General features: G+C 42.1%; 2 protein-coding genes across 2 annotated transcripts; one reads left to right on the forward strand and one right to left on the reverse strand.

The window, feature by feature from the left end:
• Positions 1–4,026: 4,026 nt before the first annotated feature.
• LOC116383769 (uncharacterized) lies at positions 4,027–5,861 on the reverse strand. The gene has a single exon (XM_031847851.1). It carries the CDS (start codon positions 5,433–5,435, stop codon positions 4,740–4,742), a length of 696 nt encoding a protein of 231 aa, XP_031703711.1. The 5' UTR covers positions 5,436–5,861; the 3' UTR covers positions 4,027–4,739.
• A 2,313-nt stretch (positions 5,862–8,174) lies between these two features.
• On the forward strand, positions 8,175–24,803 carry plcb2 (phospholipase C, beta 2). The gene is made up of 33 exons (XM_031847180.1): positions 8,175–8,258; positions 8,555–8,632; positions 9,290–9,358; positions 10,164–10,304; positions 10,684–10,763; positions 10,891–10,944; positions 11,045–11,120; positions 11,340–11,440; positions 11,884–12,044; positions 12,137–12,283; positions 12,377–12,534; positions 13,954–14,036; positions 14,214–14,298; positions 15,224–15,437; positions 15,540–15,622; positions 15,723–15,819; positions 15,940–16,024; positions 16,188–16,312; positions 16,604–16,755; positions 17,200–17,364; positions 17,474–17,573; positions 17,719–17,823; positions 17,979–18,043; positions 18,214–18,304; positions 18,423–18,893; positions 19,083–19,266; positions 19,503–19,644; positions 20,584–20,648; positions 21,157–21,216; positions 21,433–21,490; positions 21,856–21,858; positions 22,811–22,894; positions 23,991–24,803. Exons 1-33 carry the CDS (start codon positions 8,175–8,177, stop codon positions 24,159–24,161), a joined length of 3,837 nt encoding a protein of 1,278 aa, XP_031703040.1. The 3' UTR covers positions 24,162–24,803.
• Positions 24,804–25,012: the final 209 nt, after the last annotated feature.

Raw genomic sequence — 25,012 nt, forward strand, 5'->3', positions numbered from 1 at the left:
ACCTGCGATAAACGCCACTGATGTGTCTGCAGTCCTATCTCTGGAGAGTTGTTACGTCCTAAGAAGAAACAAAAAGCATGGCCGCTGTGGTGGAGCGAAAAGAGGGGAGATGTGACAAAAACGTAGAGCACATCAACAGCCAATATCGTTACACCTCGGTCCACCGAGTCTGCCTTCATGCTGGATTTGATTAATTTCAGATGAGCTCCCTGGAGGGCTGTTACATTGGAAACGACTCCCTCGCAGCCCTACAGGTGGGACCTCCCATAGGTGCTACTATTTTAATTATCTCCTCCCAAGGCTATCTCCATAGCAGCCTTCTGCCACTCAAGTGTTTAGGCCTGTGACATGTACAGTGAGTACAGGAGCCTCGTTCTCCTTGAGGATCAACAGGACTGCCTAGTATTTTCTTTCAACATGGCCCAGAAGGTTTTTGATTCCTGCAAAATTATGCTTCACGTTGGTGCTAAATTAGATAATAGTTTGAAGGACCTGAATCAAATCATCTTAACTACAGAGGTGGTGTTGATATAATGGAAATGAGTCCTGTATGCTGTGTCGGAGGATTGAAGTGGATTATGTTAAGTGCACTGTGAAGAAGCTTACCTTCCTGATGAAAAATCATAAAAGAGCTCAATGTAATCTAGGTCACAAAGAGTTATCAACACGGAAGTGCTTTAGCCAATCAGAGCGCATGTCCGCAGCGCTGTGACATCAGAGGCGGGACAGCGTTCACTGCTGAGTGGCACTGTGTTAAAATTGTAACTCAGGCAAAAGTAAAAACAATATAACGGTGTCAAATCAGAATGGCAACTATGGAAGCCCATTTACGCCACTGTGAAGAAAAAATAGAGATCCTGTAAGTCATAATAATGAGTTACTATCTCATAAATATGAGTTACTATCTCATAATTATGAGACATTTGAGATTGAAATAACCTTTTCTGCCTCCTGTCCGTGTCTGGAAGCCTCTGAATCTGCTCCAGTATAATTGTAATCTCCACTAATTTATAATTAATTAACTGCATTTCCTCCACTAATGTTGGAAACCGTGTGCTACATCAAGATCGCAGGAAGATCCGGCAAATTTTATACTCCGAAGTCAAACTTTTTATGCTTCATGTGAGCAACTTTCATTGAGAGTTGTAACCAACGCTGTATCCAGTGTTTTTATGTATCTGTGGTTGTACTGGTCTCGCCATGTCTAGAGCTGTGTAGAGGCAATAGAAATGCTTTCAAATCTGAATTGCTATAATGATCTTCTTCTAGTGTCTATGGTGGCATCTGTTAGCCATTAACACAGTGAGAGAACAGTCGTAGGCTCTGGAGGTGTTTCATCACAGTAGATGGATGAAGGTTAAGTGGAAGCCAGGTCTGGCTCGGCCCTTCAACCCTGCAGAACCTTTCTCAGACAGGTTTGCAGTTCCCACTGAGCGTGTGCGTCACCCCTCCGGCCCTGCCATGGTTCAGGATGTAACAACCCCGCCTCTGCCCTGATCAAGCACCCCCCCCCCCCTCACCCCACCCTCACAGCTTGGAGACTGGGCTGACATGGTGTCTATGTGCTGTCTGTCATATTGATGTGAGGTCAGTCCTTTTAGTTAGCATCATCTGCGTAAACAAAGCTACACTTTTTGTGCTTTATATTATTTAGAGTTCAGTTAAAGCAAGCAATCTTGAGTCACATCGGGGTTTCTTATTACATGTGGTGCATCATCAGTTTGCGATTGTTTGACAGTGGAATCTATTTTAAGTGAAATATTGCATTAATAAAAACATCTTAGGTAATTCAGTCTTTTTCAGCATAAAAAATATTATTACATCTGCGTATTTTTATTATTACAATTATAATTGCCGCTAGCTAGAGACCTGATTTAAAACATTTTAAAATTGTAATTAAAAAATATGAATCACTTGATAATTCTAAATGGGCCAAACATAAAGTTCATAATCAAGGACACACAGTACAGCTTTCTGTGATGTATTCCATGTTAGACCCATTTGACCTTGACATATTTTCTCTATAGCTGTCATTTGCAGCCGATACTGTATAATATTGCCATATTTTTCTTTGTCCTTATGAATATATGTATACTGTATATATATACTTTATATATATATTTATCATCTACACCATAGTTATGTCAACCTGCTGCAAACAATGATTGAAAAAGTCTTGAAAAAACATTATTAAACTGCTCAAAAGATGACAACACAGTGCTACCTATCTAGCTTCACTTTTGTGTCATTATGCACCACACCACACATTTGCCCTTTCATTAATTGACAAAGCTATTGTTTTCCTTCCTATTTTTCTCCTGAATCACAAGACACCATGTTAATATTTCATAATCACTGTGCTGGTGTCTTGCTCAAACAACTGTACGTTGAAAGGACTTTAGTTCCTCCGGCTTTGTTGGAAAGGTCTCTCGGTTGTAGTGCGTCACCCAAAACACGTCAACTCTGATGAGGAAAGTAATTTCTGAAAAGCTGAACTTTAAAGCCCCCATCCGCTCAAATATGTTTTCTTTATTTTGTTACTTCTCTGGAATGTTTGAGCTTCACAGAATGACGGATGTGCAGAGTTTGACGCGGGAAGACTGTTTTGAAATTGATCTGATCTTCTTAAATCTGAGTTTAAGACGTGTGGTACGATTTGGAAACACCACGACCAGTTTGGTAGCCAATCATGGTCCAATGGGAAGCTTTCACCAGTGTGATGTGGAAACCTGAAGCCTTCAGCCCACATACATGGATGAGTGAAGCTTTTGAAATTAATAATATTTGCATATTTCATAGATTCTGGGTTTTTTAAGGAGGGTGAAGGAGTGGATGGAATTTCGATAACTTTTTACCAGAACATCATCTGGTGGATGATGCAATTGTTTACCTTTTCCTTGACAAATCTGTTATTAAAGTAACAACAGCTGAAACTGCCTCTGTTTCAAAGCTATTATATTACTAAAAAAAGGGTGACCGGGTTCAAGAGTCAAAGGTCGGAAGCTGTGTCCTGACTCAGTCGTCGCCTCCAGCAATAACTGTCAGTCCTGATGAACTCCCAATCAATAGGTCGGTCCTAACTCCTCTCATACATCACAAGAAGTCATACGAGGTGCTGGAATCACATCTGTCAAGGCCCTCGTATATTCAGAGGCCAACTGCAGCATTGACAGGCCTGTCACTGCGTTATGCACACTCTGTATTACATTTTATATTTATGTTGTGTTGATGAGGGTTGTATGTGTCTTGCGCCGTCTTCCCTGATGAATAGATTTCCTGTTTAGCTCACCAGACACATACCTTGGCTTTGGTTCTGTAAATCTGTGATGTTGGCACAACAGTGCACGTCAGCACTGTTTACATCACAGTGCAACATCTCTGAGTTACTGGCTGCTCAGCGGATATCAATTGAATTTTATTTTCAACGTGATAGTGAATGATTCTTGTCACCACCAGCACAGAAACCAAGCGGCCCTCTTCAGAGAGAGTTGGATCAAAATAGCACCAAGCCGTATTGTGTAATGTATTGTACAGCACAACTACAGAGCTCTCAAATCGATGCGCCTCCCTCACATGCTGCTGAGAGGGCGCACGTTGTGCTAGGTCTTATTTCCAATTTATAGTTCACCACATGTGTGAAGTGGTTTCAGTGAGAGGTGCAGAGACTGAACTGTGGCTGACTGGGAGATGAATGCTTCTCTTTCCAGAAGGAGCAGACAGTCCCTCTGATCAAAAACACTGGACAGTTCACTCATGATGACCTAGTTCTTTATATTTATCTATAAATGTGGGTTTTGCACCTTAAACTTTACTTGACTAATAGCCTTAAGTGAACCAGTTAATTTAAAGCCATTGGTCTTCATTTTTGCAATAAAACGATTACAGGAAAGATGTTAGGAAAAACCTAACATTTATTTGAATATATATTATCCATTCTGGTTTCTGAATGAATAAAATATCTAACATACAGGTTAATGTCAGCGATTATTTCGTGAGTTACATAGATCTATTACAAAACCAAGTGAATATTTTTCTAAGGATGTTTATTTGTACCTTGTGATATAGTTATACCTATTATACATACAAAAAATAATCTAATTACAGGCCCAAAAGATGTATGCCTGCTCTATATGAACATAACCAAATACACAATACATTTACATGGTTATATGCACATACCTGAGCATAACTCAATAATGCAGGTTCTTCTACTCCAAATCCGGATTTGACCCATGAAAAATACAGTACAGCCTATATGTTAAAATGCAAAAATGCAGTATTGATTTAGACTAGCCGATGAATGGCAGTGGTGTTAAGCGCTGTTTGCCTGTGACAAATATTGATGCCCTGCAAAACCAAACGCATCTCTGGAGTCCTATTAGTTTAACAAAACATCTACACCAGTGTCATCCACGCGCACAGGCAGGTCAGTGTCCGAGGTAAAGTAGACACACATTGATTTAAGGCATACAGATGGCCTAAAATAATAACAAAAACGCAGTTAGTGTTGGAGGGGAAACAGTGTTCACCGAGAAAGCGACGTCTCCTCTTTTCCAGAGCAAGATGTCAGTTAATATGTGCAGTTAAGCATCCATAAGAGGCTCTGCGAAATGAGTTCAAAGTGAAGACCTGTGTGTAATCCGACCTGCGGCACTGATTCTGAAAAAAAACATACTCCTTGAAGGGTTGTTTATGTGTGTGAGAGAGGGGGGTTGTGGTGGAAGGGGAATGCGGCCCGATCAGTCTCCTCTCGGACCAGCTCGGCTCTTCGGGGATGTTGAGGGAGCAGTGGCAGCATCTGCAGCCGCCTGGTCGGGGTCGCTTTTGTCACTCGCCCCGTCGCCCAGTCTGTGCGCCTCCATCTCCTCCTCGCCCTCAGCCTCCCCGGTGCTTGGCGGGGTGTCGCGGCTCTCTCCGCTTGGAGACGCGTGCGTCTGCCTCTCCGATGTGTCCGATCTATCGGTGCTCGTGTGGCCGCGGGAAGACGCGTAGAGTCCTTCCTCCTGCTGCGAGTGCGCAATTTCTGCTCCAGAGACGGCCACACTCTCGGCTCTGTCGTCCCATTGAAACGCATGACTGTACGGGGTTGTGACCTGCCTGGTCTGGTTGAGAGACAACACTCCGCTCTGGGTAGAGTTCCACTCTGAGACATTGTTGCTTGTGGAAATGTTAGTTGAGATGTTTGCGGTGGGGGTGACCTCCCCGGGCACTCCTGGCTTCCCCGCAGATGAGGATGCACTGGTTGGCTTCCAGATTAGGCTGTAGTAAATTGCCAGGATAATGGCTGCTAAAGACACGGACAATACATATGCAAAAACAGTGGCTAGTCTCACCCACTTCTTGTTAGTCTTCGCAGCCATCTTAGCCTTTTTGTCCCCCGTATAAGTAGCAGGTTTGCCCCTCTCCATATTGGGCATGAAGTCCCGCTCTCTCATATTGCCCCTATTTTTCCCTCGATGCTCCACCACCCCCTCCGTCTTGAAGGCTTCTTGTTATCCACAATCCAATAGAAGACAGGAAGCAGATTGCTGAGGAGAAGGACCACCTTCAACCGTCCGCACCACAGGAATATCTGGCAGCTAAATTGATTTCTTGTAATTCATTTGTTGCAAACGCGCTGTGCCTAACACTCGGTACCCAGTGCAGCATTGCGTTTCATGATGGACATCAAGCATCCACAGGCTGATTGCGCGTTTCAGCATCCGACAGCGGCGGGACAAATGTCTCCTCTATATGACGTTTCCAGGGAACAGCTGGCTCTAGGCCCCACGGCAAACAGGCTACGCAGTATAAGATTTGATGTATTAAACGATTAAGTGAGATCATACGGTACACAACTGTCTGTCTTATCCAGCAAATGAAGTGGCTGGCTCAGCTAAAAATACAGGAGAGGGGGCGGGCGATGGCTCTTAAAGAAGCAGCAGCTGTGCAGCAGCCCGAGAAGAAACCACAAAAATCACACACACACACACACACACACACGCACACACACACACACACACACACACACACACACACATCATATTCGCATCAGGACGCTTGTGCCGCACATGGAGATGATGTAGTGGGGGTGAACACCAGTCCGAGTGACGCTGCGAAGAGTTTACCTTACAATGTGCGCACCCAAGTTGGAACGATGTCTCTTAGATATGCGCAATGAGCCAATAAGATGTTGCTTAATACAATTCCACCGGAATTTAAGAATTATATAACGCGTATCCAATTCACTGATAAACTTGTAAGCACGACCAACGGCATTTCAGCACAATGGACAGCGCCCGGATTTGTCATTGCGCATGTCTCCTGGGAAGCTGCAGAGGTGAAATAGGTGAAGGACATGCAACAGCATTTGCTGTGCCAAAATTAAAAAAAGTCTTGTTTTCCAGTTGGTAATCAACATAAACTGCAAAAAAACCGTATATTACTTTGGCTCATATCAGCTACATATGTCAACTTAAAATAACCACAAAAAGGTTTTTCAGTTGATTTTACCCTTCATTATTTTCCTGCATCTAACATGCAGCCATTTATAAACACTGGATAATTTTGTGTCATGTTGACAAAAGTAAAATTATGACAAACAGAAGTGTGTTGCAGCAGCCCCACAAGGTGACTGGCTGCAGGTAAAGTGCGTATTTGTACCTGTCATCAAAATAGAGTATTTTCAACAGTGCAGACACTGTTACAGGTGTTTCTGTGGAGAAAGGTGCTTAGTGTGTGACAGGTGAGACAAGCAGTCCTCCCACAGAACCAAATACACACACACATACATGTGTTTATAGGAAGATTGATTGTTTTCATTACCATGTTTTATGGAGGATGATGACGATCAACTGTAATGTGGGGTTTTACAGTATGGCTGCAACATAAAACATTGAAACAATCACACTAGAAATGGAGGGAACAGGATGTAACGCAGTCTTAAGAGCAGACTGTTCTTTTGACTGATGTTCTATGTAAATAATTGTCTGCTTGCAGCTCCACATACAGTATCATATCCTACATTTACAGCTAATTACTTTGAATTGCTTTACTCATCAGCTTATTATTTGATCAAATCATGCCACAACCACCTGTCCAGGGTCATAATGTAGTGTCATTTATTACTGGAACAGGACACTGACTGCTGTTTTAATAAAAGATTTCCCGGTCATTTGGATATCATTCAAATAAACCTTAAGTTCGTGCAATATCTAATGCAATCGTTCAGCCATGTCATTTGATAAACCACCACAGACTCAGTTTATTTAAAATCATGATGTTTTTTTATAATGAAAAAAAAACCCAAGACCAACACACATTTATGCGTCATAATGTAAATAAAAATCAATATGCTGATAGCAAATGGCAACTCAAAATAACTGTGAAAATCACTTATTAAAGGTTCAGTTCTCCCAACAAGAAAAACATTTTCTCACTTATCCCCTGTGGGAACTCGCCAGCTTTTACTTTTGAATATATTTGCCAGGTTTTGAGATGTGTGAGATTTCTGGCTTCACCCCAACACAATGGAGGCAAATTGAATTTTGTGTCTGATACTCACAAAATAATAATTATATATATATATATTATTATTATTATTATAGAAAATAGACGGTTTACAAATCCAACAGAATCACATCTTAACAGAAACAGTGTCTCTGTTACTCAAGCCACAGAGCACAGTGTCAACACTTCTCTGTGGACTAGAAGAGTTGTTTCTTTTAAATAATTTATTATAAGCCTACTGTTTACAATTCTGTAAGCACCACAAACAAAAATCGTCTCAACTCCCTTGCCCTGGGGTGGCTGTAGAAATATCACACACAGACAGCTTACAACTAGAGAAAATACAATTACAGCAATAACATTTATTTGTCTTTGTGAAATTTGGGTGAATTTACCCTTCGATATCATTTCAAGTACTGCTCATTCTAGAGTTCTGATTTGAGGTAGATTGGAAGTGTCACTTTCACCTGTAGTCAAGTTACGTGTTTGTGTTTTTGCAAGCAAAATTTGCAAGTCATATTTCCCGGGGTGTGTCGTGAGTACAGTCAGAGGCTATGCACTAAACTTCCATTCAGTGTATCGTGTGGATTCAGATGGAGGGATCAGCTAATCAATGGTGTTGACCATGGAGGATATATTTTAGTTATAGTTATAGTTATATATATGAGCTGTCACAGAAGGGCAAAATGAATAAGAAAAGACACTTTCTGGAGCCTCCAGCGGTCAAAGACTACCTGGTCAAAGGGGAGAGATTTACCAAGTGGTCAGAGGTGAGTGGATATTTCAATAGTATCTCCGCTGCATCATTAAATACCAGCCAACATGAAATATAAGTACACCTGCAAATCTGTGCAACTCTAGCAGTGCGTTTTTATTTTTCATTGCCTGATGAGAGACATGGAAGTTTATGGAATTAATTATGTTCTGGAAAATATAAGCAGACCTACAGCATTCATTATCCTATTATTATTATCAACATATCAGCATCAAACATCTCTGTTCCAGAGGTTTAAACTCAATATATGTCCAAAAATGTGTGAAAGCTACTTCCCTTGTCTCCATCCAGGACTCCACAAAGACTGTTCCTGTCACCATGAAGATGGATCCGAAAGGTTTTTACGTTTACTGGATCAACCAAAGCAAGGTAATCAATACCGAGATTCGGGAAAAGAAAAACAAATCCCCTGTACTACAAATCAGAGGAGAGGGGAAATGTTGACTCTCATTCAGTGGCTAATATAAATGAAATGGCTTTTTGTGCATCAGACGAACACAACCTGACAGATTAAAGCACATGTTGAATAGAGGTGGTCATGTATGACTCACATCCAGAGTGTAGCTGCATTCCGGTCCAAGCAGCTTGTGGAGATTATTGATTGGTGCTGATGTGGGCTCACCACTGTGCAGCTGAACTGTGATGCACTTGATGTAGAGGACTGCTTTATCTCTCTCTCTCTCTTGCTCTCTCTCTCTCACACACACACACACACAGACACACACCACCGAGGCACCTACTGGTTTCCACCACAGCACAGAACCATTGAAGCCTACATGAAATGTGTGCCTCATGTGTCCGGGCTCAATCATGCTGTTGTTGACTTTAAAGCGTTTGTGGGAATTTTAAATGAAAAAGCATTGTCCTACTTGATGTCTCCAGACATTGCAGTTTAGAAATTCTCCACACAAACACAGCAAATCAAATAGTTTTTGCACCTTGCCAAAGGATGACTTGTATCTCAATCCATATTTGGACTGGTGCCTACATGTTGAATTGAGATGATTCTCTGCTTCTTGTTTCTAGGAGACAACGTTTCTGGATGTTGCCACTGTCAGAGATACCAGAACAGGGAAATATGCAAAACTTCCCAAAGTGAGTACAGTATTATTATTGAATGTAGTACCCTGCTCTCTGGTCCAATTAGGTCAAAGTGGTGTGTTTGTTATGTCAGAATCTCTGCAGGCATGCAAATAGTGTGTCAAGCCCTTAGTTTGGCCAAGAGGCATATTTGCATTGCAAAAACATGCAGTGGACACATGCACCCAGGCTACTCCCCCACTACAGAAACACACGTACACAAAAGTAAACGCACACTGTATCACACACTGAGTCATGATCTGAGATTTCTGTGAGTGAGCTTGCCTGTTTTTTTAGCCCAAATCTGACAGCTGTAGTGCTTTTTCCTCGCTGGCCTCCACAGAGAGTTGCAGTATGCAACCATCGTCATCCCTCACAGAGGGTTCAAAGGTTGAAATCTGAAAACTGTTCCCCTCAGGGTGAGCACAGAGCACGTCTTCCTCTTGGGTCCCTTTGGGCTCCAGTGCTGACCTGCTCTGCACTTCTGAAAGTAGCAGAGAAGTGATCGATTGTAGAGTAGCAGACAGAGGAAGGTAGTAACTAATACACTGGTCTTCTTGCTGCTGTTTGTGTACATGAACGCGTGAATGTGTCTCAGTGTGTGTGTGTGTGTGTGTGTGTGCATATGTTTGCATGCCTTCGTCAGCAAATTTGCATGTGTTGAACAAGCTCCCGGAGAACAAGAGCTGCAAACATGATTTTACTTCTTTAAGTGAACAGATGAATAAATAATCAGCTTAAAAATGGCACCATATATTTTGAATCGACTAATACTAATTGGCTACGAAAACATATTCTGCCATCATTTTGCCTTTCACAGCACACTAAGGTTCGCAACGTGTTCAACATGGACTTCCCAGACAGCAACCATCTCGCCAAAACTCTGACCATCGTCTCAGGACCCGACACAGTGAATCTGACCTACCATAACTTCTTTGCCTCTAAGGACAAAGTGACACAGGTAATGTGTATGCACTGACTGTGTGTGTTATTGGCACTGTGTCCTTTAGCTGTTTACAATCCTCCTACTCTGATTGTTCAAACAAGACCATTAGCCATACAATGAGCCTTTGCTTCCCCCCCAATAAGGCGCCCTCTGTCTCCCCGTTCGTCTTAATTGGACTTTATGTCTCCAATTTCCGGATTTAATCAACTGTAATGCAATTTGTGCTTTGTTCAAATGCAACATATACTCTCATTTCCTGAGGTACTATTATGTGAATGCCCTCTAGTGGTGACTTTGTGTCCTTTTAAAATATACTATAATGACATTTCAAAAACAATGAATGTTGACATTAAATGTAATATCCCGGTTTGTTTTGTAATTAAATGCACATCAGAACTGGGCAAATGACATCCTTGCAATCGCCTACAATGCTGCAAGAAACAATGCGTGCAGACAGGTCTTCCTGGAGAAGATGTAAGTGAACATCGTGTCATCTTTCAGTTCAGCTTGTATTGTTGCTGAGTGAACACGACACCATTTCATTTCTCCTTTTATGACACAGAATCATGTGGTAAAGCTAAGCAATTGTGCTCAATCTTAGATATGCCTGCCTTTCTCTTCACACCAACAAGGACGGCAAGATCCCAGTGAAACAGTAGGTCACAGTTCATGAGAGGATGGCACGCAGAAGTTAGTTTGTACGGTAGATTTCCACATTTCTTACTCAATGTTTTGCTGTGTGTTTTTTTTTCCAGTATTTACAAGATGTTCCCTGCGGATAAGAAGAGGGTGGAAAGTGCCTTAGCGTCAGCACAGCTCCCTAAAGGAAAGGTTAGACTATATAGACATTATGTTGGGTTGCTTGTCTGCTCTGTAAATCCAGCCATCTTTCAAGATTGTTTTACTGCATTTTTTTGTAACCGCTCCCCATAATGTCTTGGTGTTTGTTATGGATTTTGACTTATTTTTTAATAATAAGATACCAATGCGCACATCGTCAAATGTTTGTTATTTTTTAAATCATGTAGATAACAGCTTTTTACTTTTCAGTATGACAACATAAAGCCTGACGTCTTTACTGAGTCTGCCTTCAAGACCTTTCTGTCATACCTCTGCCCTCGGCCGGAGCTCTATGAGATCTTCACTTCTTAGTGAGTCGACCTCTCCCGTGCTTCACTGGTTATCTACTGAAATGACTGGATAACTCTCGAGTTGTCATGTTACATCGTGGAGGTTTTACAAATACACACCTATTGTAACTACTATCATATGTTATTCTAATAATACATTTTATCTTGCATTTAGAGTTTTGTCATGATTTTCTTTATCATCATCATTTTGATCTTTGTGGGAAACCATTTCATCAGACGTCTAAATACTCTTCTAAATGCCTCAGCTAGTTATGAAGCCACAAACTTGCTTTTTTACATTTTCTAATTCGGTAGACCAATGATTCCAATGATTGGCCAGCGAGCCTCCAGTTCATGCTTAGCTACCTGCCGCGGGCTCAGGACGCAGGTGTTGGGCCGTGATTGGCAGGAACAACATTTTGTGCGGCGCTCATCTGATGGTCGCGCCTCACTGTGCCCTGCAGCTCCAACAAACCCACCATGACGAAGGAGAATTTCACCAGGTTCCTCAACGAGAAACAGAGGGACTCTCGGCACAACGAGGAGCTGTTTCCACGTCTGCGACAGGACCAGATCAAGGCTCTGATGGAGAAATATGAACCCTGCTCCTCCAATACAAACAGAAGTGAGATTCACTCATGATAGGTTTGTTGTATGGAGGCTGGATCATCTTGTACTTTTGTTTTTAATACTTCAACGTGTCTTTTTCACCTGCAGATCTGATTTCTCCAGAGGGTTTCTTATTCTTCCTGATGGGGGCCGAGACGTCAGTTGTCATGCAGGACACGCTGGCCAAGAGCCAGGACATGACTCAACCGATACCCCACTACTTTATCAAGTCCTCCCACAACACATACCTGACAGGTCACTCGCACCACTTTGATTTTAGCTCCGACTGCTCATACCTGATCACCTGAGGGTCATTAAGGGGGTATTTTTCTGTCTGCCACTCTGCAGCCGGTCAGTTCTCAGGCGTGTCCTCTCCAGAGATGTACCGTCAGTGTCTGCTGTCTGGCTGCCGCTGTTTGGAGCTGGACTGCTGGAAGGGCAAACCTCCAGATGAAGAGCCCATCATTACTCACGGCTTCACCATGACAACTGAGATACTCTTCAAGGTGGTGAAACATAGTTTTGGGCATTCCATTGGTGGGGTCTCTCTCTCTCTAATCAATAGGGCTGTAAAGGAATACGACTACACTATTCGGATATGAACAGAAAATGTGGTCTGAACAGATTTGTACCTTGTGAACAGAGAGTGAAGCCGTACATCTCACAAGTCTCTCAACTTCACTGTAGACAGGAAGCTGAAAAGCTCAAATTGTCGACCATCTCAGAAGTGCATGCCAAATAGCCAAGAGAGCTATTCAGATTTTTTGTCAATATCTTTCTTTTCTTTTTTTCCCATTCATACTTAAAACCAACTTTATTTTTGTCCGTACCTCCTCTTTGCATGCACATCCTCCTCTAAAGAAAGTACATTTGTGCAATATACATTGTAGGCCAGTTAGCTTTAAAGGTCGTTTTTTCTTCTACACCTTTTACATTTATATCATCGACTCTTCAAACCAATTTTAGTGTCATCTCATTTTATACACAACACCCACGTTTTTAAGGTAAATCATGCAACATGGCCGTTGGGATAATAAACAGTCAAACATTTATTTAGATTCTTTTTCAAGACGGGTTACACATACAAACTTAATTATTGGATTAATTTAGGTACATGGTTAGAATATTATTATATATTTTGTGGACTTATACACATACCTATAGTAGAATACTATTGAACCCATAAAATGAAGCAGTAAAGATCGTACCAAACTACTTTTGTCCATCCCACTTCCAGTAGTTCCTCTCTGTTGTCTATCATAAATCTTGGGCCTTTTCTAGTTTCCTGTGAGCACAGTTTAAATTGTTTCAATACGACATCTTCATGAATACATTTGCCTGAAGCTGTTCATGACCAAATACTGCCACAGTGTGTCTATAAATTAAACTAAAGCCTTTAAATTCACGGATTACCTTTTATTCATATCCAGGGGCACATTAAAGAGTAAAAGAGTGTTAATCGTACACAGTAACACTGAAACACACACACACACACACACACAGGCAGGCAAGCCCGTCATCCTCTCACTTTCAACACTTCCATTTAAGGGCAGCCGGAGCTCCACAGTCTCAGTGTCCCGGACACAACACCTCAGTTCAGTTTACTGTCAGCCGCCTCTAGATGTGATAGGGTTGGAGCTGACTTCAGTGCTTCTCCATGGAAGCAATAGCTGTGCAGTTTGTCATGTTTTCGCTCTTCATGTCTTGTGGAGTATTGTCATTATTGTCTCAGTCTGTTGATCTCATGCTTTTGTGCTACTTCCATGATTTTATTATATCTGTATCCATGTTTTTTGGTGTTTGCTGTGTTATCAGCTTATTTTTGCTTCCTGTAGCTCTGTTGCCCATTGAATCTTACTATAATTCAAGTAAAAATATACCACAATGCCTAAAAAACAAAAACGCCTGTCTCTTTTTGATGACAGGATGTGATTGAGGCCATCGCAGAGAGCGCCTTCAAGACCTCACAGTATCCCGTTATCCTCTCATTCGAGAACCACGTCGACTCGTAAGACCTGAGCTTTTACATGAGCTCTTGCCATGTAATGTTATTAACACAATGTAATAATGTCCGGATGCCATTATCACAAATGGAATATTGATGGAACATACTGAGGGTGTAACTGTACCTTTCGTTCTGGCAGTAGCAGCAGACAGTAACAGGTGATACTCCGTTTTGTTCCAGGGTGAAACAGCAGGAGAAGATGGCCAACTACTGCAAAACCATATTTGGTGATGCCCTTCTAACAGATCCGCTGGACAAATACCCTGTGAGTATACCGCTGCACCACAGCTCGCTGTCAAAATAATAGTTAGATAAAGTTTATAAACGGGGTTTTTGCTAAACAGAACACTATGTTTGATAAATTAGATAAAGGAGTATCGTATCGTATGTGTCTGTGTCATGAAGGCAATAAATGGAAAGGTCCTCCTCCTAATCTCTGCTAGACATGACCCTCATAGGCTCCGATACACATCTAACTGACTCATAGCAACAGCCAATGCCTGTTCACCTCCTCTTAGCTGTGTGTGTGTTTGCAGGGGTGTTCGTGTGTTTGTATTCCTGAGTCAAAGAGACGACATGTTTAACTCTCAATTTTATTTACTGACATAATGATCTTTTATTACAACTCTCAGTAATAATGTCTGATTGTTGTCTAATAAAAAGTAAGATGGACTTAACAGTAGTTGTATATCTTAATTTCATTTTGTATGATTTGCCAATATCTTGATAGTTTTGAATAGTCCAAAAATATGTGTGCGCGGTCTCCCACCAGGCCGCAGCCCCTCCAGCACTTGACACGAGGATCTTAATGCACCTTTAAAGCCCCTTCTACACCGACAGGACTATAATTCTCAGCTCTTGAAACAGCAAATCCCTTAATATGATTTTTTTTTTTTGCCAAAAAACTGTTTAACAAGATATGTTTATGTCTTCAGTGAGGCTTTTGGAGATAATGTAGGGAAAAAAAATCTAAAAATGTACCTTCCATATGTGTAATAAAATGTAAACGCCTTCAAAGAAATAGTTCTTCCCTAAAGAGCCACATAAGAAGATTAAAACCATTTCTTCATTTCTTCACATTCCCAAAGACAGTATTGAGGACATGACCTTGATTTGTGCTACAGTGCTGTAGTACTATTGTATTGTGTTGTATAGTTTTAGGATTCTTTCTGTTTGTCTGAACCATGCAGCTGAAGCTGGGCCAGCAGATCCCCAGCCCCTCTGAGCTCATGGGTAAGATCCTCATCAAGAACAAGAAGGGCAGCCATGAAAAGCCGACGCAAACTAAGAAAACCAGCGCAGCAGCAACTGACCAGACCACAACCACCGCTTCACCCACCCAGGACCCAAACTCCACTTCCCAGGATCCTGCCAACCCGGCACCCTGCACCCAGGAGAACCAAGGTGGACTAGAAGATCAACCTCAAGTCAGATCAGATTACATTTCAAAAATAGGCGTGTTTAGTACATTTTTATTATTATTGTTATTTTTATATGTTTATCCAGAGGGGGACGCAGCTGTGGAGGACACTGAGGAACAAGAGGAGACAGAGGAACAGGATGAGGAGAAAATGAAGACGTCAGATGAGGTAGAGTGTGCGGTTACGATGACAGTTTTATTGCCATAAATCATCTGTGGCCAACTAAAACAGCTCAAGCATCAGTTAACTTCCTGTCAATCCCCCACAGGGCACAGCTGGACAAGAAGTCACAGCCTATGAGGCGATGTCGTCCCTGGTCAACTACATCCAGCCCAATAAATTCATGTCTTTTGACAACGCCAGAAGTATGTCTTTGCTGCGTAGATTTAACACAAACTCTGACAAATTTAGATTTTATAACATACTGCACAGGTAAACAAATCAAAGTCAGAGTGAGTTTTTTCAATTCTCTTCTTTCTTCACAGAGAAAAACAAGAGTTACGTCATCTCGTCTTTTGTGGAGACCAGAGGGGAGGCAATGATTTCCAAGACTGCTGTCGAGTTTGTTGAGTATCCTTGAGAAGTGCTGTAGATATAAATATGAAAATGTGGAAAACTGTATTTGATGGGCTGAATTAGATATTTTTAAAATACGTTTTTCTATGCTGCCTCAAGAGTCTCCTGGTTCAGGTAAACTACAGAGATATACAACTTCCTAAACCATATCTCTCAGATACAATAAGAGGCAGATGAGCAGGATTTACCCAAAAGGAACAAGAATGGACTCATCCAACTACAGCCCACAGCCTTTTTGGAATGTAGGCTGCCAGATGGTGGCGCTCAACTACCAGACGATGGGTAGAACTGAACACACAATACACAGATAACCACTTAAAATGTGCTGCACTACACAAGGAGATGGAAACGATCACTGTTTCTCTTTAATCTTCACTTGAGTCTAACATGTTTTAAATGTCATGCTCTGCTATATTTTTAAACCTGATCTTCTATTTTCCACCACAGCATGTCAGTGTTGCACCTCATTGTGCCGTGTTGGGCCTCTGCTGTGCTTTGCATCCCAAATGCTCACTGCTCATCCCTGTGCCGCACAGAGGGGGCATGAATAGGCTGTTTTGTGTCTATTTTCAGATTTCCCCATGCAGCTGAACATGGCTCTTTTTGAATTCAACGGCAGAACTGGCTACATGCTCAAGCACGACGTTCTGCGTCGCAGTGACAAAAAGTTTGACCCTTTCTGTGACAGGATTGACACGGTTGTGGCAAGCACACTGACCATAAAGGCAGGTTCACCGCCTTGTTGTGATTATTCTTCTCTCACTTTAAACATGACTGTGGTGTATAATATCTGTGCAAACTAACATTTTGAAAGTAAAGATATGTCATACTCTAAAGCGGCATCATTTATGGTGTTGCATTGCAGGGAAACTGATGTGATATGTGTATCGCTGGGAGCTGTTTTTGCTTTTCTAAATTGAGCACTTAATTAGCCACAATAGCCTTGGGAAGTCCGTGTTTGTGTGTGGATGAATAGTCAGTAATAATACAAGCTTCCTGCTGAGACTGATATATGGCTCCTGGTATTCAGCAGTCTCTGCTTGAGTAAAAACCTCAGCTATATTTATACCCACTGTGTCCTGAACACGGGTCCACACAACAGCATCCACACTCTCAGCTGCTTCATACATGTATGCTATTATATTATGATTATTCGCCCGCCTCACTAGATCTACTCAGGCCAGTTTCTATCTGACAAGAACGTGAAAACGGGAGTCGAGGTGGAGGTGATTGGGCTGCCGGGAGACCCCAAGAAGAAACATCGCACCAAATGGTCCACCACACCCAACGCCATCAACCCAGTGTGGAATGAGGAGCCTTTTGTTTTTGAGAAGGTGTGTGTCATGTAATCAAACTCAGCCATGAGCTCAGCCATTATAACGCACTGTGTTGCTGCTGCTGTTGGGGGGGTCTTAATATATTTGTTGTTGTCATGATGCATAGATCCTGCTCCCAGAAATGGCCTCTCTAAGAATTGTAGTTCATGAGGAGAACGGTAAATTCTTGGGACACAGGATCATCCCGCTTGATGCCATCCAGTCAGGTCAGTGAAACTGAGAAGAAAAAACAAAACACCACCTCACTTCATGCAACACCACTCAGTCATCCAAAGGCCTCAGGATGTTTGCGGATCAAGAGGATCAGCTGCCTTGTTTTTAATTCACAGAGGTTTGTTTTATGGCCTGCAGGTTTCCATCACATCTGCCTGCGCAGTGAGAGCAACATGCCGCTCACTCTGCCTGCTCTCTTTGTGTACATCGAGGTCAAGGACTACATCCCTGCAGCCTTCGCAGGTGCTTGGATTTTTGCTTTGGGTTTTTGCAAAAAGAAAAAGCTTCTGCTGCAATTGAATTGTTACTCTGACAGTCAAGCTCAGTAGCATTAAGGTTTCTTTGGCATTTCTTTTTGGTAAAAGTGTGAATTAATGACGTATTCGATTCTACCTCAGATTTCACAGATGCCCTTTTCAATCCAACAAAGGGAGCAGAGAAGACCACAAAGGCCCCAAAGGAGGTAACAAAAAGCAGCTAAAGGAAACTTAATTCAGCCGTCATCTACTAAAATCGACACATCAGTAATGTCCTCAGTTCTTCCTTGAATCCTCAACAGCACTAAATTCCCTTCCTGGACGATGACCAGTGTTGTTAGATTGTGATCTTCTTGTCTTTTTTGTGCCCACGCAGTCATCCTCTGACTACATGTCTCCCTATGAGAGGCCTATTGTCGTCCAAAACCCCACAGACAAAACTAAGGAAAGCGAGGCCCCTGCTGCAGGTAATGAAGCTTTCACAGTTCAAAGTTTGATTTTTACATATACTGAGCTTCAATTTTGCTCTTGTGGTAGTTCTTTAGTGCTGAATTAAGAAGCTGTATTTAAACGCTTTCCTCTCAGTAGAAATGGTAGCATCCGAACCTACACCACTAGTTGACACCAATGACCAATCACCAAAGTCTGCTCCAGAGGCAAGGTCAGAAGAAGCTAAAGAAGAGACTGAGAGCAAGTCAGACACTCAACAACCTGCAGCAGAACCTCCTCAAAATCCTGACAACACTGCTGCTGAAGATCCAGCCCCGGACCCAGGAAGCGCCACGCCTGAAACCCTTCCCGAATCTTCTCCTTCACCGGAGGAGGCAGCCCCTGAGAAAGAAGCAGTTCAAGAGCCAGAGGACTCTTCTGAAACTAAAGAGGAGCCGGCGAACGATTCCAGTACAAACCCTAAGCTAGCTTCAGATGATACACCAGACACAGAAGCTGCCAGCGCTGCTGAAGAGCCTGTTGCTGAGGCCTTGCCCTGTCCAGCAAGTGCATTGCCCGAGTCTGCCGTATCAGGTGACTCATCTGAGCCGCCGACATCCAGCGAAGGTAACACCGAAGTGCTTCATGTGCTGCACTCATCACTGTTTCCATTTTATCATTGCACTGTCGGTGTAGAGGAAAATTTAGACCAATTTAGACTTTTTTGTTGTTGAATAAAACTTTCAGAAATGCATATCCACTGCCGACACGAGCAGGAGGATTCTCAAAACAAAACCTTGTGTGTTTATGCTGCAGAGCCTTCAACTGTGACTACTGAAGAACTGACAGAGCACAAGAACTACCTGAAGGTCATCAAGCGCCAGGAGAGAGACATTAAAGAGGGAGAAAAGAAGTATCAGAAAAAAGGAGAGGATCTGATTCAGAAATACTCTGACACGTTCAAGGGCATCAAGAAGAAGGCCTCTGTGAAGAAAAAAGAGTGAGTTGATTTTCTTTTTCCGAGTCAGTTTCTACCTGAAATATGGTGGGAGGAGGGGTTTCATGTAATAAGATCGATCTGTCCAATTGCTTATGTTTAGTCACTCACCAAAGACTGGTCAGTTTCCTACGACGTAGGAGTGAATCCAACAGCGTATTAATACCACACAGTTAGTTCCGTACGTGGAAGGATTATAGCTGTTAGTCAATAAACTCTATTCCCCTTGCATGTGTAAGGGGAGGGGGAAACACGTCTGAATCCAGCGTGAAGACGGAGCGGGTGCAGGAGCAGAAGGAAAGAATGCAGGTTGAGCTGCAAGCTCTGTGGACGGAGGAGTGTGATCAGCTGAAGAAGAGGAAAGAGCAGTGTGCAACAGAGGTGCGCAAAATGCAGGTTTATGTTTAAAACTCCACAAAAAGCTGCATCATTAATAATTCTGTTTCCCCATTTCAAATGAAAGAAAAGACAATTGTGATGGAAAGAAAATCTGTTAATTTACTCTGTTAAAGTACTGTACTTAAAACTGCACTAATCAATATTCTTGTATTAAGAAGGGGTCAATTGACTATGTCTAAAATGAAAGCGATGCTTGGGTTATGTTTTCATGTTGTATTTATATTTTCTTCTGCTAATATTAGATATTTACACAGCTAACAGACATATTTAGCATTACTAAAATGAATTAGCTAGAGGAACACCACGAACGTTAGTTACCAGATTGTGCGAGAGTGTGATGCTGAGACAAAGAAAGAGCTCAAACAAAGTACATTTTCTCCCGATTCGTCTGTCAGGGTCAGAATGTTCGGAAGAAATGTGACTCAAAAAATAGATCCTATATTTACTTCGATGACTATGGAGCGAAATAATCTGTTCACTTTTCCCATCAGAGTTAATAGACTCAGGATCTGCCTCTAGGCTCCTAAGGGGGCGGGGCATCTGCGAAACCCACGCAACACAGACACAGGAAGCTGACTCTCAGTGGGGTGCCTCTGTTCTGAACTGTCTCTGGATCTGTATGACGCTGAAGAGTCAATCAGATGTTTTTTTAAGGGTTGCCACCTCATTAGACTGAGTGTAGATAGACCGCACTGCAGGAGTGCTGTGGAGTGAGGTTAGCATCCCACAGGTCTTGGACCAAGTGTTCTCATTAAACTTAAAGCCAAAGTTCATGCAAATTAACAACAGAGGGCTGAACTTTTGTTTGAAGAGAGACTTTAATCACACACAACACGGACATTGTTATTTAGAGCTACCCAAGTCTCATTTCTAGCTCTATCTTGACTGCGATTGTGCCACTTCTTTCTTATATTGTGACAGAGACTGGCCAAACTGTTGGAGATGGCCACAGAGAGGCACACCATTGAAATGAAGACCCTGGAGAGGTGTGAGCACACATACAACACATTTTGGGATATGCTGTACACACTGAGAGTGCAGAGGGCTTTGCTGAGTCTGTCCAATCTGTGCTTTGAGATTTTGATGTGACACTGTGTGAGTGTGTCATCTGAGGTGAAACATTTGACATTTTGCAAAGACAATACCATCAAATAATGAATAAATAACCTCAATGTGTGTGTCTTCCAATGTCCTTGGCTGGCTTGAGGTGTCCTGGATGTGTATGTGTGTGTTATCCCAAGTCAGCAGCTGGCAGATGGTTATCTCAGGACAAGCATTATCCAACAGGTGTTTAAACAGCAGTCGGGAAACGAAGGCAGCCTTGGTAATCTACCTGCCCACACTGACACTATAGCATCATATTTAAGCCTCTCGTCACTGTAAAGAAAAGGTCACCTCAGAGACACACAGCCCAGCAGCTTAGTTTGAAGGACATTTTTAGAATTTGACTCAAGCAAGAGTCCTCACTTCTTTTGTCTTTTCCTTGGTCTGCAGTGAAACCAAAGAGAATAAGAAGAAGACGCTCCTAAAATGTTCATCCTCAGAGAAAGCAAAGTGAGTTCACAGCATGACCTTGCCTTCAGTCATTTTGTGTGTTTCCATTCATTGCCGCTCCTCTCACTGTGTTACGGCTTCTTGTCCAAAATGAAAAGAAATATAAGAAGACAAATGTGCTTACCCGTCTGCTACATGCCATTACATTAGGTCTGGCTTGATTTGATTCATTTTTAACAGTATGTACAATTTAAAATGATAACTATCCTCTTTTAGGCTGAAAAGGGCAATGAGCACAGAGCTGTTGGATGAGCCGAGTCAGTCTGATGGTGCAGTAAGTAATCTTTTAAATTCATTGAAAGTAGCAAGCTTTTTGAGCATATGTGTACAATTAAAAAAGTAGTTTGTGATTTTTTTGGAAATGTCCTTATTTGCTTTTGGGCCAAGGGTTTGCTGACAAGATTGATACCAATCTCAATGTCTGTGCAGAAAGTATCAAGCTGGAGCTAGCAGCTGGTTAGCTTAGCTTAGCATAAAGACAGGAAACCGGGGGAAACACCTAGTCTGGATCATTCCACAGGTAACAAAATCCACCAAGCAACAAGACAGAATGAGAGTGGTGTCCACCTTTTAATCTAACTCTAGAGAGCGAATAAACATACATCTCAAAATGTCAACCTATTCTTTTAAAGGAAATAGCAAGTCTGAGGCTACACACTCACATGCATCACTGCACATGTACCTTAAACAGTATCCATGTCATAGCTCACACTTAATATCTGGCTTGTTTAACACGTATTAAACCGTGTGACTATGGTTACGAAGAGACAGCAAGCATCTAAAGAATTGACCCAAATGTGGAAGAAATGGGCATGTTACCGCACATTCCTTTCATCTGAACACGTGTTCACATACACCCCCGCGTTTTCTTACAGACACGCACACAATGTTAAACTGTAAGTACACTCACAGACACGTGAGCATGCACACCCATTCACCCGCAAACCACCCACATAGACAAACACACACACATCCTTTTACAGTGAGGAAAGTGCAGTGGGCCCTGACCATAGGCCAGGCTTGTCTATTACTCAGAGGCTGTTTACAGGGAGCAGACTAATCCATGTGTGGCCAATGACTCACTGGGCTCCGCTCTTGTGCCTCTGTTGGCTCATCAAGAGTCAGACCTGTTGTATCTGGGCTAAATACACGGCCATTTCACTTTGCTCCTCTCCGATCGACTTCATCTGGAAAGTAGCAAACCCCACTCACACCTCTGCACTTTAAGGCCCCATTGCAGCTCATTTTGATTTCCTTAATGAGCCTTTGCCCATTTATTACGGCAACTATTTTTAACACAACCCCTAGCTTAATCAGCAAGGCCTCAGTATTGAATAAGGACTGTGTAACCGAGCTGGACAAGTCCAACCTGTTGTGACTTTACTGTGTTGATTGTCTTGCCCAGGTTGCATCCCATTCCTCTCTAGATATACACTCGACAAACATGAGCAGAACTGCTTCTCGACATGCAAGGCGTCTTTATCTCTCACTCACTTGATAACGCATTCACACACACACCTATAGACTCAAACCACAGATTGATCGTGTTTTACAGTAGCCACATGTTGTGACATGCTCTGTTGTACTGTGACAGTCTTCAGATTACACCTCACAGCAAACGGGTCTGATGAAGAAACAGGCTGCTACGCTGGAGGAGATCAAGACACTGACTAATCAGGTAAACACACTGACACCAGGACACACCGAATCACTTAGGAGGTGGTTGACTTGTAACCCTTTTTGAAAAAAGAACTATGGCATCCAGGACCTAAACCAGGACCTAAAAGTATTTTGCAGATTCCTGTTTGTGTTTTCAAGGCATCTGAAGATCTGTGAAGGCTCAGCAAATTAGACCTATGACAGTTTTACCAGTCAGCAAATGTTCAGCAATAAAAAATGGAATGGCTTACTTAAGTGCTGTCTGAAATCATAATACAATTTTCCCTGCATGAATATGGGAAATATAATATTTAATTAGGATTACAGGTAAGAAGCATGTATAAATGATTCAACTGCCTGGACCTGTGCCCTGGGTGTGTCCCCACACGGTGATTAATATGTGATCAAGCAAAGTTCAAACTATACCAGCAACAAATCCCCGCTTTTTTAAATTCATTGTCAACCGTGGCCATCTGTCCACTCAGTGATCATACGTAATGTTTCAGGGTGACACATCCAGTTTTGGCGATGGAGAACGTAGAGACCGAGCTCCCACCGCTGCAAATGACGTCAGACAATGCGTTGCTTTGAATCGGTCAAATGTTGGCAGTTATTATTGAGAAAAGAGGTGTTGGATAGTTTAAACATTGACGCGTGAACGCCAGATGGATGGTGTGTTTTTATGTCTCACCAATAGTATTAGCTTACAAATACAGTTTTTCATATTGAGTGAAGCAGTGGGAGGAATTTAGGAGATTAAGGGACAAATGAGGATAATGTCTTTCTTTCAACATGCAAGCTAATCTTCGCTGTATGTATTTAACATCATTGATCGAGTATTGAGACATTTTCCCTTATTACAGGCACATTGTCTCATTATTAAATATCCTGAAAATAGCTCATCATCACTCTTCAAGCCAGTTCCCTAGCTTGAGGTTAGCAGTGATCTTTATTTTGACTTGTGCCAATGCACAAATCCCCTCCCTCAAGATTTCGACGAGAACCTTGCAGAGAAAAGAACCTGGCAGAGAAAAGAATCAATAAAAATGTCAATGTGTCCTTTCGCCTGTAACCTCTAACTAAGATTTGCTTCATACATGTCTCTTTGTTGGCAGCTCAATCAGGAGGCCCTGAAGGAGCACAATCAGAAACTGAGGTCTCTGCCTGCGGAGGTGAAGGAGGCCGTCAATGTCTGTGTGGGGGCTCACTTTCCCGAACTGGTCGACCAGGCTGGAGACACGAAGGTAGAGGGAGCGGGCTTCTATGGAGACGTCTTCCTGGGTTAGATGTGCCTTTTGATCCCCAGTGTAACGCATCTTTTTTCAACCTGTTACATAACCTATAGTCTGAGCATAACTGTGGAATAGTAGAGGATTAAATTAGCTCTGCGTGAAATATTTGACTTTTAGAGGTGCTAGTCATAGAGAGAGCTATTTGGGGAGTCATTAAGCCATAATGATGTTTTTGTAGATGTCCCGTATACCAAAAGTTTGATCAATTGGAAATTATTTTCTTTCAGCTCTTTCTTTCTGTTGCTTGTCACCCATATAAAAAGCCTAATACGGCGACAAATATTTACCAGATGAAAGGCCATCCCTGAAAGCTTTCGTTTGGTGCCCACAGTCTCCTTTCTGTTCTCTTAATGAGATCAAAAGTAGAAATAAATGTAGCAAGAAAAATGTAGCAGCAAAAATGCTTTAAATGAGTCAGGCTGAATCGAGCCAATGACTCCATCTGTCACGCTTCCGCACATGCTGGCTAATACTCCATGAAGCCACAGCAAAACATTCACTCTGAGATTTAGGTGTTTTGCAGTTGTGAAGAAGGTTTTTAAAAAACCAAAACTGCATTTACTCTTTAGCTGGAACAAAGGTCTGATGACGATGAGAATACTCTACACAACAGGCAGCACCAGTACGTCAATTTCCCCTCTGCATCATTTGTTCTTGTGATGAATAGTTCTTAATAAACTTTACATTGCACTGTACTTACGTGTGTATTACTTTTATTTTTCTGTTTTACTAAATATGTTTACAATCCAGTCTTTTGTCTGGTTTTGATCATATTAGTCACACATGAAACTTACAGAAATCTAGTCACCGATATTTCTAATCTCTGCTTCAGTAAACGTTCAGTA

This window comes from Anarrhichthys ocellatus, unplaced genomic scaffold (genome assembly GCF_004355925.1).
Source record: "Anarrhichthys ocellatus isolate YVR2014 unplaced genomic scaffold, GSC_Weel_1.0 scaffold7, whole genome shotgun sequence".
Classification (NCBI taxonomy): Eukaryota; Metazoa; Chordata; class Actinopteri; order Perciformes; family Anarhichadidae; genus Anarrhichthys; species Anarrhichthys ocellatus.

Bases quoted from the DNA above. Each gene is read 5' to 3' on its own strand.
- LOC116383769 (XM_031847851.1), bottom strand. From the start codon at position 5,435: ATGAGAGAGCGGGACTTCATGCCCAATATGGAGAGGGGCAAACCTGCT.
- plcb2 (XM_031847180.1), top strand. From the start codon at position 8,175: ATGAATAAGAAAAGACACTTTCTGGAGCCTCCAGCGGTCAAAGACTAC. The intron at 14,037-14,213 runs GTAAGACCTGAG...GTTTTGTTCCAG, and splicing joins TTCGAGAACCACGTCGACTC to GGTGAAACAGCAGGAGAAGA. The intron at 17,574-17,718 runs GTCAGTGAAACT...TATGGCCTGCAG, and splicing joins GCTTGATGCCATCCAGTCAG to GTTTCCATCACATCTGCCTG.